The 15765-nt window shown below is 37.4% G+C and overlaps 1 protein-coding gene across 4 annotated transcripts in view; it reads left to right on the top strand.

Annotated features, from left to right (window-relative positions):
* The first annotated feature begins 3666 nt into the window (after positions 1–3666).
* The window catches only part of arhgap12a (Rho GTPase activating protein 12a), a 33911-nt gene continuing 21812 nt past the window's right edge, over positions 3667–15765 (top strand). For all 4 annotated transcript variants that reach the window (XM_059501409.1, XM_059501408.1, XM_059501407.1 and 1 more), the window contains exons 1-2: positions 3667–3859; positions 13285–13988. In XM_059501409.1, coding sequence (XP_059357392.1) covers positions 13359–13988 — 630 coding nt within the window. In that variant the 5' untranslated portion in view covers positions 3667–3859; positions 13285–13358. The remainder of the gene's footprint in view (positions 3860–13284; positions 13989–15765) is intronic.

Below are 15765 nucleotides of genomic sequence, written 5' to 3'. Positions count from 1 at the left end.
ATTATTTGTATCTTACTTTCAACAATTTTTTACACATTTATTCAGCTCTGGCTCTTACACTATGACCATAAGCGTACTGATATCTAGAGGGTTAGTCTCATATCTGATGTGTGTGTAATGTCAGTCACATCAGTTGACTGATTTATCAATGTTATTTGTAGAATTTCTGTACTATTGTGTTACATCACCTTATTTCATCATCTCCCCAGAAACCAGGTTCTCAAGTTCACATTTACATGTAATCAGATTAGATATGATAATATATGCAATTTGGCCCAATGCAGTCAATGTGAGGCATTGTTGTGGGATGCTGCAAAACTGTCACTGCACCGAGGTAAGATGGACGGCTATATACAGGTCTCATTTCACGCTGAAAAAATAAAAAAGGATTGGATTACTTGTGCGAGTTCCTACCGAACCTTGTTAAATTTACTTCATACAGATTTTGAATGAATGTGGTGTGGACTAAATGAGGGTCATTGTGTCAGAGACGCTGTAGAAGGACAGAGTTCCTGCACCGTGATCCACATACACTCCATTGGAACTCTAATATCAGTTCTTACCTCTTTCTCAGTCCTCTGTGCTGCAGCTGATACACTACAGTCTCATGGTTTTTGTGTTCATCCATTGTGTTCAGATAACATATACAGTGTTCATCAGTGAGACAGTAAATCTCCAGCAGTTTCTCATGTTGAGCAGGCACGTGCACACAGACATAAAAAAGGCGGTTGAGCACCTGCCCTTTTTCTTCCTCTTCAGAAGTGCCCTTTTTTGCTGGGGAGTTTTTTTTTAAGAATATACAGTATGTACAAATGTGTGTTTCTGTTAGCGCACAGCTTACCCTGTCAAACAAATAAATCAAAATCAGGTCAGGTTGGGAAATTCGATGCATTTCTCCCCTCCGCGTCTCTTTGCAGCACAGCAGTGTAGCACTGACCGGCACATCACACATTGACTGTTTTTATGATCACAGGCAGACAGCCCCAGAAGTGAAGCCCTCTCTCTCTTTCCAGTTGTGTTTGTCTTGGTGTGGAGGTGAGTGGTAATGAACGAAAGACTAAGCTACTTGTGCCTCGAATTACAGCTAATTATCCGAAGGCAAAAGGCAAATATAGGCCTATTTAATTTGTCTTGCTAACATCCATGACTCATAAGAGCTATGGCTGCATCCAACAACTTAGGCAGGTGACTTGCTGCCTTGGTGCTACAGGCAATGACTTTGCAGGCGGTTTTTGCACAAAGGCACCTCATGAAACTGAATTTAGACAGGCTTCTGAGGCAGAGTAATGGTTTAATGATCTACAGCAAAATATAGAGAGCTTTGGTGATAACTAAGCGGATATTTCATTACTGGAATATAAATTTCTCACTAGAAATTACATCAAAAGTTGAAAATGTTGATCCAAAACATAGATTTACACACAAACTGACCACCGACCGCAACTTTTAGATGCCATCTTTATTTTTTTGGCTTAACTGTCACAGAATGAAATGCAGAGGATTGTGGGATATCAACTGCAGCAAAAGTTACATCTATGCTGCCTTCAGAAATTGGCTAGATGAAGGTATCCCAGAATGCAGCCTATATGTTAACTAAAGTTTAGCTAGGAAATCTAGGTTAGACCAGTGCGTGTTCTTTCACTGCATGATTCAGTTTACTAAAATTCTAGATATGGGGGCAGAAATGTATATATATCATTTCATATAGTTATCAGTATCACGCTAAGACTGACATTTTTTCCACCAAAAAGCAGCATGATTACAAATGTGATGTTGATTTTATATAAGATACTTATGTTTTAGACACAGTATTGACTGTTTTTGTTCTATTTAGACAACATATATAATTCCAATTTGCGGCTCTGATTTGGTTCAATCGCAATGACTCTTATTAACAGTGACTTGCTGTCACCTACTGACAGTTTTAATTTTACATTTAAAGTACTTTTTAATTAGAAAAAAGTGAAATATCTGTATTCAATGTTTTCATGTTTAAAATACAAAAACAGTATTAATGCATTTGTAATTGCAGGTTAAATGCATCCCTGTCCTGCATTAAGCAATGTGTAAATGCATTTAAATACCACTTCTGATGCAGCTTCTGTGCTTTCTCTGCATTGCAAAGTTTAATTTTGTCAATACTGATATAATTTGATTGGTAACAGCCGAAATGACTTATTATTCTAATTGACTGATTCAATTTAAGAATTTGACTGAAAAGATGATGCAGACTTTAAAAAAAATGGCTTTATAAAAGTAAAAATGCCAATAAAAGGTAAAAAAATAAACTTATTCGAAAAGATACATTTCTATCACTGCTATGAACTGATTACCATACAGAATATGCAGAATATCAAAAACTTTAGGAGTCAGCTGTCCAGAGTTGTCCTTAAGATATCAGCACAATAACACATACAGCAAAATATTGTCTAATTATTGTTATCAATAAAATCTCAGAAAATATTGAGATATATACTTTTAGTAAATATCACACACCCCTAATGTATTTTACATTTTGTTAAAAAATATATATGAGAAGTGCTCTTTTTTCCACTTGTTCCCTGTCCCTCAAAATGTCTGTGCACGTCCCTGATGTTGAGGGCAGATCATCTCCTGCAGCCTTCCAGTGGCATCCATTAGATTGTGTCTCTTACCTCTGAAGAAAGTCTCATGTTGTTAAAGATGATATTAAAAGTTCATACATAACAGCCAGGTCTTGATGGCTTTGTTTTGACTCTAGCACAGACGTCACACTCCACATCTCTTACACATAATATTGAGCAGAACAAGCAGCTCGTAGTTTTGTCTTCTTGAGTTTCTCCAGCACTTCAGCCAGCATGGGGTTTTTACCAAAAACAGGTCTTGGAGTGAAGGTCTGTCTGCACTGAGGACAGCTGTAGACTCTCTTCTGATCATCCTGATCCCAGGAGCCTGTAATACAGCTTCTACAGTAACTGTGTACATTGGTAATGATCATAAATCAAATATACACTAGATTCTGCCATTTTGCTAAACATAAAGACAGCAGTTCTTCAACAGAAACATTAAAGCACAAAGAAACATAAGACAAAATTTCACTGCCAGACTGAGCAGGAGGAAAATAGATTAATATTTTATGACGGTAAAGGTAGGTGTGCTGGATGGAATAAAGTTCAAGCAGGAGGAAATGTATGAGTAACCTTTGCTCTTGCAGATTATTTTGAGCAGACTGTGATGAAGAAGCTCAATTAATGTACTGGTTATAGATTCTCTGCACTTCTTTTTTATAAAGTGTTAACTATTAATTAGAAAATATATTATGGCATATGTCAAATTATTCACAATCACCAGTGCCAGGATGTTTGTGTTGTTTTATTTATTTATTTTTAGTCTCTATTCAATTTTTGTTCTTTGTATAGTAGCCTACATTGTGATATATAGTTTTATTTAGCACTGGTAATCAAGAATTTTTTTATTTTATTTATGTGTGTAAGAAGTAATTTCCCCTCAAGATCTGGAACGAGGACGTGCCATAGCAGAACAGAATAGTTAGTTATATCTAATATATTCATTCCACATAATATCTAAATACCTGCTGTCTTAATTTTTGTGATGTGTTAACTACTTATGTGATGTTTTTTATCTGTAGCCTCACGGTGGCGTCAGATTACCGTGACACGGCCTTCCAGAGTCGGTTCACCCAAGCACCGGCCCGTAAGCGCGCTCGTGGGGAAAGTGGGCGCGAGCGTGCCGGAGGAGTTCGCTCGCGCCGCGGCTCAGGAAGGAACTTCGACGCTTAACTGCCCAGCAAGACCGATGAATGCCAAACTGGTCATTTTCTTAAGCCCTAGCCCACGAAACACCTGGAATATCTCGTCAGGTACGTTCATCTGTCGGTAACCCGTGGAAATAGAAACAATTATAGGTGTTTAATCGGGTTTACGGATTTTGTAAACGTGTTAGCTGGTTAGCAGGTAGGAATGAGAGCGAACCTGTTCCCTCAGGTCTAACGTTAACTAACTCACCTCTTCTCAGCGGAGAACACTTTATCGCTGAATTTGCTGAGAAATTTACAATTGAAAGTTTAATTTGAAATGTTAAACTTACACAGGTGTGTTTTAATGTGTGCCGCTCACCTGAGGGAAGGATTCCCAACTCAGATAAAAGATCTTTCCTTTAGCGTCCTTATGGTTTTAACATTTGTTTGTAATATATTTTTTTACAAATATTTTGGGGATTTTGTTTTGTCAGTTGGATTATGTTTGACAGGGAAAACTAATTTCGTGACATTTGACATTGATGTGTCACTGTTTGAAGTGTGTATATGACATGGTTTAGATTTTTGTCATACGCGGAGGTAAAACGACAAGGAAATTTCACATATATGAGGGAAATTATAATTGTCAACAGCATATTATAAAGCGTTAGTTTAAATGTACTGCCAAGCAGTTTAACACTGAAGTCAAACGGCCTTACAGAGTTTAAATCCCGGATTAAAATGTATATAACAGCACTTTCAACAGTCATGTTGACAGGGAAGCAGTATGTAAGTGATTGTGTTGGAGATAATGATCTCTCTCTCTCTCTGTGTGTGTGTGTTTCGGTGGGTGGAGCTTTTGTCACATGCTTTGCTCTCACATTGTCTTTAAAATTTGTGCATTATTTATTTATTTGGTTAACTGGAATATTGGCTTTGTGCTCATTGGCATTCTTGTCATTCAATAAAGGTTTTGCCATGACAAATATAAATACCTTGTGAATGAAACTTGGTTGGTATTCTAGTCCAAAAACATAAAAGAAAGCTTTGATCTTTCTCCAGGTTTCCCAAAGTAATGGTTAACTTGGAAAAGTATTGTAGAAACAAAAAATAGTTTAAAAGTGTCACATGTAGGGTTTATAAATTTGCCTATTTATTTTGATGGCTAGAAATTGTGTTTGAGAATTCTTGTTTCCTTTATGTACAAAGACATAGTAATCATGAATAATCATGAATTACTAAAATGTTTGGAAAAGGCACAAAAATTAATTGGTCAAAAATGTAGGATCCTTTTCTTTTTCTTTCTTTAGCGCTTTAAGCGCTTTGAGTGCCTAGAAAAGCGCTATATAAATGTAATGAATTATTATTATTATCTGTCTGCATCCCAAAATCCCATTCTCAGACACTTTACCGCAGGATTTATTCTTCCTGATGTCATCACTCATTGGATCAGGCTTGTGTAAGCTAGTGTTTAGTTGCTTAGTTCAGCTGTCTCTGGTTAAGTAGCATGCCAGCATGGGGTATCAGAGATTTCTTTTGATGCTGTGCTTTAATTATGAGGACGGAAAGACCCCTGCACAATCAGTTGTGCAAAGAAAGTTCAGCCACTTTTATTAAGATTTTTATTATATTTTTATTATTATTATTATTATTATGTAAACATAAAATCAGATTTGGCTTTTGCAGTTGGTTATTGCCAAAGAGCATTTCCTTTAATATATTACATAAAATGTGCCATGTCCTGTTTAGTGTCTGAACAAATAAATTACAGTACGTTACCAAGTATTAACATTATTAAGAACACTGTAATTGCCATTATCCCAGCATAGTCATGTAGAAAACTGAATGTAAATTTATTAACATAGTATCAGTAATGTGACAGAGTCCTTGGTGTGTGTTAGCCAAATCATTGCTGCACTATCCAGTGCGTTGTGATAGGCTGAATATCTCAAGCATGTGATTGAAATGTTACGCACCTTACCATACTGTGATGCCATGTCCCAGCGCGACAAGACAAAAACAATAAAACCCATTACAAACTAGGCATTTTCAGCTTCCAGTGGGGACATAATTACAGATTATAATGACTTATACTGTCTTTTTATGCATTGCGTTGCATCGCGCTCCATAAACATAAAACCATGTCTCCATTTGTGATCGGAGAAACAACAAGCGGCACTCTACACTGCTCAGATTTCGTGTATGAATCATCAGTGGCAAGTTCTTTAAAAAAATATATATGAAAATATACTTACCTGCTGTGAGTCAGAAAAGCCGGCATTGTGGGCTACTCTCCCAGGATCAGGAAACAGTCCTCTTTAAAATGTGTTGCACACACATAAATATTTGGTTTCACCTGTTCTGGAACAGTGTTGTAAACTTAACCACTGATTTCTAGTTATGTCCTCTTTTGGAAGACTAAACAAAGTGTTTTTGCTTTCGCATGAAACACACAGCATCTCCATGACATGGCTGCAGTAGCAACAATACTACAGAAAGAATAACATTTATAGCTTCTTTCTTTGCCTATACATTGGGTGGTGTTATGCAAATCTTAACACACAGTCACATAGACATGTGGGGGCATTTAAACAGTAAAAGTGCCCCTTCCCGCACCCAAAACCAGTTGTCTGTGGATAGTCCCTAACAATTACTAGTGGGATGTTGTGCTGCTCCACTTCACAGATGCTCAGTGAAAGAGGAGTGTTAGAATAACAGGGCACTCATTTATGACCGTTTATTCACCAGGAAAAACAGCTTGTTCTGCGTGTCATATGTCATTGCAATATTTCTACGTCACTGCACATGTGCAATACTCCAGGTTTGGTTTTCAATCTGATCAAGTGTTTACTTGTCATCTCACTCAGATTTCAAAAGGAATAAACCACCCCTTACAATCTGATCGAAATCTGAATTGGATCTGGCCAATTCAATCCGATTGACATGGTTACATGTGACTTTTTTTATTAAGATTGTGCTTCTAGTCCTATTATGATCAGATTAGTAAGGTCCATGTAAACACAGCTACTGTCTTGACTTTGCAATCGCAGAACATTTCAACAAAAAATCCAAGATGGCAGTCAATTGTTTGAGTGTCAGTGTATGAGTTTTTAAAGGTCCCATGACATGAAAATTTCACTTTATGAGGTTTTTTAACATTAATATGAGTTTCCCTGGGTGTCCTGCTCTGCCTTTGAGAAAACGAGAGCTCAGACGGGCCGATCTGGAATCTAGGGATGCGCCGGTAGTATCGGTACCGAACGGTACCCGGGCAAATTAAATTTGGAAGTGATCATCCTTATCCCCTTGAAGTGGGGACTAGTACCGGCACACCCCTACTGGAATCTTTCCCTTATGTCGTCATAAGGGGAAAGGTTACATTCCCTTTCTCTGCTTTGCCCGCCCAAACATTTACATTTAATTCAGTCGCAATGTCAGCACAGGCGTTACAAACAGACTTTTACGATATGGATTCGACAGCACCGCCACAAACAGTGAGTAACAGTGTTCATTAATGCCTGATCTGTGATCAGTGGTTTATGATGCTAATTATTCAAGTTCACACAGACTTTATTTCTAAATTGTTTAATACTGTTTATTAGGGCTGGGATAAACGATTATTTTTTAAACGATTAATCTAGCGATTATTTTTTCGATGCATCGATTAATCTAATGATTAATTTTCCCAGACCGATTCGATTTCGATTATCTCCCCATTAATTGACTACTAACAATTTATACATGTTGAATTACATATCTGAATGAAAAAAACATGAATTCCTTAACATTGCAATATATGTTTATTGCTCTTAAAATTACAAAATAAAAGACTGACTAAGAATGCATTACTTTGCACTTGTATAGAGATAGCATTCAATAAAACCTTGAAGCCTTGAAAACACATAGCTTACTGAAACAAGCTTATTGAACACATAGGGCCTAGCTTACTGAAAAAAAGTTCTTCTTTCAGATGAAAATAACAACAACTTGATGTCTAGCATTCAATAAAAAAGGTCACCCAAAATACTTGTTTAAAGCAATTGAAAGAATACAGTAACCAATGTAAACTTGATTGTAACTTTGGTGTTTCTTTTTCTATCGTGTTTAATGATTTTGATTAATATGCACGAGGGAGAGAGAGAGCAAGAATCGCTCGTGTTGTTTGAAGACTGTGAGTGCACGCGCGCAGCCGGGGGCTCTCTCTCGTACGCACCCTGTCAGGCGCAGCAGTCATTCTATTCTACATCACTCACCGATCAAATAAGGCTTTGTCAGCCGCCAAAAAAAAGATCAATGCAGAAAAAACCCTGGATTGGTTATATAACGTTGGAAAGAATGTTGATCCGGCCATCGCGTATATTCAGCACACATAAGGTAAACGTTTTGCAAACGTTTTTTAGATAAATAAAAACAGGTCGACGAATCGATGCACATACTTTGCGTCAATGTATTTTTTGCGTCGACGTCATCGATGACCTCGACGCGTTGTCCCAGCCCTACTGTTTATGCATCAGTGAATCAAGCCAGTCACTAAGCGATCAACTTCAAGTTGTTCTCTTAGTAGCATAGCATGAAACAAATCTGTTATTTAAATTGTGATTTAATTAACGTTACAGAGATTGATCAAAGAATGCCTTTATTTTGTTCGGAGCTGTAGAACGCCTTTATTTTGTTCGGAGCTGTCACACATTGCGAGTATATCTGCACACTTGCCCAAATGGCCGTTATAATGAATGATGCTGTTATGTTGCACAACGAAGCTCTTACTGTATTCATGTCGATATTGTGTTTGCTGTTAGTTGTGGTGAAAGCATTTTGTAAGAGAAAACGCATTGCAATGACGAGATTTCTGCATTCCCGCGATAAACAGACTCTTGTCTACTTGATGCTCATCACTGCAGCCTTTCATGTGATGGGGAAATATGTAAACATTAATGCTATAATCAACCCTTCCACGATTCGTTCATCTCGACAGTTGTAATAGTAAAAAAAAAGACATAGTAAAAGTAATTTGAGAGGGGTTCCACGTGTAATACGCATTTCGAATGCAAAGATGTCAGCCAACCACAACAGTTGTCGTTTACTCTGAGTCTCACAGCAGACACGCCCCTTCAAACAGAGCATTCAAGCCAGAGGAATAAAATCAGGATATAAAAATTCCTTTTATTTCTAAATTTTAAATGTAAAAATTATACTAACAATATAAGTACACCTCAGGAAACATTAAAAAAGCATTTAAAAAAAGGAAATAATCCACATCATGGGACCTTTAATGTTTTTATTATGACATTTTTTTTATCTATTTAATCAAATCTTTTTTTTTTTTGTGATAAATCACAATTAAACACACACTTTATGAAATTAAGCACAGACCATTTATCTTGTTTTTAATGTTTATTTTGTCATCATAATTTCTATATCCAGCAAAGTAAATCAAAATATTGAAGAGTGATTCTCAAAAATCTGTATTGTCTGCTTTTTTCAAGATAAATTTAGATGTAAATTAAGAAAAAAGGACACTTAGTAACTCCAAAAGTATACCAAAGAACCAAATGATATAAGGACATATGAAAGAAAAAAATCTGAATTTTATAGTTTGTGTACAGTGTAACAGCAAAGAGCATTTTTACATTTTAGAGAAGCCAAGTTACCAAAAAATACCCTGAACCAACCACCTGCTGAATTCATATATCTACTACGTTACACAGATCCTTTGCATATAATTAAACATGACAAATTAAAACATTATCATGAATGTGTGTGGAAACAATGTGAATGTACTAGCATCTTGTCAGTAAAGCCAGTCCTGTGATTAGTAGTAAATCTCCATCACATGCTTTCAGATTGAGCAGAATTCTCTACACAGAGCCGTAGTTCTCTGACAATTAGAATATCTTGTTCATAATCGCATAAGAATTTAGAATTCCAAGCAGTCAGAAAGCAACAGGTGCTTGGAAACGCTCTTTTGTACTCATTTATTGACAAGTCGGCTGTGGTACGGCCAGCTGAAAGCGATGCTTTTCTGCTGCTCACTGCACAGAACAGACACCGAAGCCCCTTTCACACTTCCATTCCGGCAAATACACGGGTAAAGTGTTCCGGCAATTGTTCCCGGGTCGCTAGATTTTGCACTTTCACACTGCCTGTGATTACCCGGGATATGTGCGTGCTTTCACACACAACCCATAAAGATCCCGTAACGACACGTGACATCAGGGCGTGACGTGTAATGTACGAGTCGAAAATGTTAGGCATGTTATACTTTCACTGAAGCAAGCGAACGATCTCGGTGTCAGCGGGGAAAGTAAGGAACAAAGTGCAAATGTTGATCTTCCTTCAAAACAGCCGGTAAAAGAGTTGCGCGATAACGCGCGTCATCACTTCGACACGGCATTAGATCTGGCTTTTGTTCACATAGCGCTCGTCCCGGGTTGAACCCGGCAATGTTACTAGGTCCCTGACCCGGGTTCAATGCCGGAATCAATCCCGGGACGTGGTTGCTTTCACACAGAAGGCGACCCGGCAATGTTCCGGCAATATGCCAGGTCCGACGTGCAGTGTGAAAGGGGCTCGAGAGAGACGACACTGTGCCGGGAGAGTCAGACCTCACTCTCGCGGGGCAGCATTGGTGACATTTTCCAACTGAATCATAGCTAAGGTTTTTCCCAAAAAAGTAGTTAGGTTTGTCAGTATATATATTCTATTGAAAAAAGCTGCTAAAAGCATCTGAAAGTTGCTAAATGTGTGTGTGTGAGGCATGGGAGATGATGGCAGCAGACGGTGGATATGTGTGGCGGACGAGTTCTTCTGTGTCATCACGTTCTACTAGTTATACAGCTTAAGTTTCGTGTCCTCACCACTGTGAAAAGAGACCCCTCTCAGACACTTTCTGAACATTATTTAAATGACACCTGTGTTGCTGTATTTAAAAAATTCATATAATAAGAAAAATAAACACTGTTATTCATTTTGAAGCGGTGTGACGCCTTAAACCTTGTGCAACTCTGACGCCTTAAACCAATGTAGCAACAAGACCCAATCCTTAATTGCAACTAGGGCTGTGCGATTTGCGATTTGAGTGTGTGCGATTTCTAAATCGCTTTATAGCACGACCTCCTGCAGTATGTTATCTGAACCAATCAGGATGCAGCGCGAGAACAGAGCAGACTGGGCATATGCCTAACTCCAGGTTCACACACTCTGTCTGTGATGTGTAGCCTTTTTTTTCGAGCCCATGTAAATGGAACAGAACATTCACTCTGCACGCAGTAAAAAGATGAGAACAGAAAAGGTTAAAAATAGAAATGTGTGAAAAGATTTACTATCTTGCGCATCAGCACAGAGAGGACATAGGTTGTGCGAGAGGAGACACGTTTTAAGGCAGCGTGTATCTGAGCCTTATACAGTCAATGATCTGAGCACGCGCATCTGGTTTTGTTAACAGAGCAAAGGAAATCTGCGTGCGTCAGCGTCTATCCGCTCATGCATTATTTTAATGTGCTTTCGCATTACAATAATGTGCTCTCGTTGCTGCTTCTGAACTGCGTACACATAACTTACTGTATACGCACAGCAGATGGAGTACGTGTGAACCTTGGGCAATAAATATATTGGGCAACACATAACACCTGAGGCACCGCTACAGTGAGCTCTATGACCAATGCATGGCAAAAAAAATATTATGTTAAATATTATATTATTTTTTTATTATAACCTTTTTCCATATGTCTAGATTTTGTTTGACATCTTTACTTAGTGATTATTTTGACTTAAGTCTGTTCTAGAGACATATTACAACTTTTTGATAAAGCTCTCATTGGTTTTCTTTTGGAAATATGTTTCAAATTTATACTGAATGCATTTATGACTGTAAAGCATGTCTGTGTCAAAATTGATAAAAAAATCGTGATAGGTTTTTTTTTGTCCATATCACACAGCCCTAATTGCAACATAAATCTACCTTACTGGGTCTAATTATAACAAATAGTGCCCATAGATTTACTTCAGCTGGCATATTCTGTAATGATGTCAGTGATCACTGTGTAATTGCTTGTGTCAGGAATACAAAAATGTAAAACTCTGTTTTATTTTTAAAAGATATTTAAATTTTTTTGAAGAACAAGCTTTTTTGCATGATTTATACCATAGTGATCTTAGAAGAGTAACTTTAATACAGGATGTTAAACTGGTAAGGGAATATTTACAGTAAATTTTGCAGTCCATCTATAACAAACATGTCCCCATTAAAAGTTCAGGATCAATGGTAGGGACAATCCCTGGTTTTCAGACAGTCTGAATCTGAAGTGTTGGTTTTGGACCAGAGACATTGAATTGGTTTAGAAATTACTTGAAAGAATGGACTCAGTATATGTGTGGAGGATCTCAAATCAGATTTTCTTGGTATATCTAAAAGGGTTACATTTTGGGACCTATTTTGGTTTATATTATATAAATAAAACCTATAAATGATTTTGGTAAGGATATTCAAGCAAAAAAAAAAACACTTATGCTGATGATACTCTTATTTATACACTTGCTCCATCTATAACACAGGCGGTAAAAGAGCTTGATACTGCTTTTCAGTCATTGGAAGGTGCTCTGGTGAGCTTAAAATTTGTTTTAAATTCTCAGAAAACAAAGTTTATGGTTTTTTCAAAAGCTTAGTCAGAAGTACTTGATAATCTTAGTATTTTTACATTTGATGGTAAAATTATTGAAAGATTATCTTCTTGCCAGTATGTAGGCATTTGGATTGATGATAAGCTTTTATTCAATGTACATTTTGCTAATCTAATCAGGAAGCGCAAAGTGAAGCTTGGCTTATAAAAATATAATTTATAATTACAAAAATATAATTGTAGAAGCTACCTTCCTTAACTGTGCTTGAATATGGTGATATAGTATACATGCATGCAGCCTCCTCCATCCTAACGAGCCTTGATCCAGTGTACCATTACATTTAATAAAAAATGCTAAACTCCGTACTCATCATTGCATTCTATATGAGATGGTGGTTTGGACGTCACCAACCATACATACATAGCACTGGTACATTTTTATCTATAAAACAATGTTAGGTAAACTGCCAGCCTTATTTCTATACCCTTCTTTGTCTTCGTCGTAGTTCTGGCAGTTACCATCTACGCTCTTCCAATTGTTTGGTTTTTATTGTTTTCCGAGTTTGTACTGAACTGGGGAAAACTTATTTGTATTATTCACCCTGGGCATTGAATAATTTGCTGAAAGATCTAAATTGGTGAATTTAAAGGCATCATAAGGAGATTGGTAATGGAGGCTTGTGATTGTTTTTATTGAGAGGATATTATGTTTAAATATTGTTTTAATGTGTATTTGTTGCATTTTAAAATGTTGTCTAACTGTATGGCTGCTCCCTTGGCCAGCTCTCTTGTAAAAAAGATTTTAATCTCAATGAGACTGGTTAAATAAAGGTATAAAAAATAAATGGTATAAAAAATAAATAAATAAACACAGTCATCAGTCATTGATATTTCTGATAAAATGCCCCCTTGTCTCTCTTTCTTGTTTAGCTGATTCCATATCAACCCAACACACATTACCATGCTCCACTCCTCCTGCTATTGACCTTTGACCTCTGACAGCAATGGCAGACCGCTCAGTGGCTCCAGGTCAGACGTACATAGAGGTGGAGTATGACTACGATTACAAATCCAAAGACCGTTTGATCACCATTAAACAGGGGGAACGTTACCTGCTTTTGAAGAAGACCAACGAAGACTGGTGGCAGGTGCGCAAGGATGAGGCCAGTAAACCCTTCTATGTCCCAGCGCAGTATGTGCGGGAGGTGCGACGTGCTCTCATGCCCCCTCCCAAACCCCTCAATGCAGCAGGACGAGGGGAGACCGGACCCATTCGACCATCTGGCCTGGAGATTCAGCGGCCAGATGACAACAAGAAGAGCCCGTGTCCCTCGCCCTCTGGCATTGCTTTACTGCCGCCTAGGGATGACAGAGGCAGCCCGGGCAGCCCGACGGCGCTCATGCCCCCCATACAAATGAACACTTCACCTGGCTCACTTCCTCGTTCAAGAGCCGAGTCCCCAAGTCACAAAGGAGATGGAGAGAAAGATAAAGAGTTCGAGAAGAGCAGTCGAGGACTGGAAAAAGATGCAATACATGAAGAGTTTGCCAGAGAGGGAGGCGGCTTGGATAAGAACCGAAATGATTCAGAATCCGGGGATGATCTCAGCAGTGGTTCAACAGATAACCTACAGGTGAGAATCACTTATATACCCACTCATTAAACGTGATGTTATTCAGATTCTGTGATTTAGTGTCACTTAGCAGAATTTCAAACATAAAGCTTGTTTGCAAACACTTTTTACACTCATCACACCCTATAACACAATATCTTACTATTTTATCTGGTGCTTGACAGTAAAGAGGTAACGTGCAGCAAAACTTGACTTTAACTTAGCTGTTGAAAAGCTCCACAAGTATAGTGTCTCAATTAAATGCTGAATACTTGATCAAATTCCTCGTAATAATACTGTCAATGATTACCTTTTTTTAACCCATTGTCTATCTGTGAATTTTGGCAAGTCTTAAAAATTTTTGCTTGCATTTCTGCAACCCAGTGTGGAAATATTTTCCAGTGTATTACATTAGCAATGTTTAGCCGGTGTGACAACACCATCTGGATCAGCCTGTTACAGTAGCTATGCCTCAGACTCTTGCTATTGGTTGGTCTAAAAGTGACCGATGGATCTTAGCAGGCTGCTCTAAATGTTTTTGTGGTGCCTGGGAGGCTCAATGTTTACACTTTTTGGGAGATAAACTCATGTATGGCACACTTATGGTAGTCAATGAACAATAAACTAGGTGTAGAGAATGTATTTTGACCTAAAAAAATATTAAACATTTAGATGAGTTTAATTGGCAAATTTTCTGGTATTTAATAAGAGATTTTAGAAAAGCTGACACACTTACAATCTGTTTGATACTCACAAAAGACACAAACACAAACATGTTCATTCTTTAAACACAGTTGTGTGTGAAAACTGTATTGGACTCTATTTCATTCTCTTTCTCTCTCTCACAGTCACATTCCCTTCTTTCCCTAAAGCTCTTATTTTCGTCATCTCCTCCCACCGTTTTTCTGTCTCATGCTTCTGCTGTGTCATCACATCATTTCTGCTAAACAGCAAAATATTTGCTGATGTGTCATAATGGCATGTGTAGGGTGGCGTGAATGCTTTGTTTTTAATATTCACTCACACAGATAGACTAGCGCTGAAAAAAATTGACTGATGCATTTAACTGATAAAAACTGACAGTATAGACCTTTTAAATAAATGCTGTTAAACTTTATATTTATCAGATAACCCTAAAACACATACATCAAACTTTTCACAAAAATATTAAGCAGCAAAACTATTTCAGCATTGATAATAAGAAAGTATTCTTGCGCAGCAAATAAGCATATTAGAATGATTTCTGAAGGATCATGTGATGTTGAAGACGATTAATGGGTGCTAAAAATTCTGTTTTGCATCACAGGAATAAATGTTCCTTTTAAAATATATTCAAATAGAAAACAGTTGTTTTGAATAATAATAATACTTCCCAATATGATTGTTTTTACTGTATTTTTCATTCATTAAATGCAACCTCCGTAATAAGAGATGTATTTGATAAACATTAAAATATTACCAGTCCCAAACCTTTAAATGCTAGTGTATATTTGCTGCATATGTAACTTATTTTGGCTTGTTTAGGATTTGTCCCCCTCTGTTTTTACCTGGTTTCTTTGTCAATGTCATGTAAAAATCATGGTGATACCTGATTAAATATATCTTCTGTTGTTTTAATTGTGTAGCAAAATCTCTCTACAAATTTCACATTTTCCATCTCACTGTAAATACTGTCTAAATGCCAACCTGTTCCCATCCCCTGACGATGGCCTGCCTGTAAACATCAGAAATCCTCAAATCAAAATAAGGGTCTTGCCATCATGGCATTTCAGTAGTCTTCAGTATGCCATAGGTAAAG

This window comes from Carassius carassius, chromosome 20, assembly GCF_963082965.1.
Source record: "Carassius carassius chromosome 20, fCarCar2.1, whole genome shotgun sequence".
NCBI lineage: Eukaryota > Metazoa > Chordata > Actinopteri > Cypriniformes > Cyprinidae > Carassius > Carassius carassius.
This window is presented reverse-complemented; position numbering and strand designations above follow the sequence as displayed.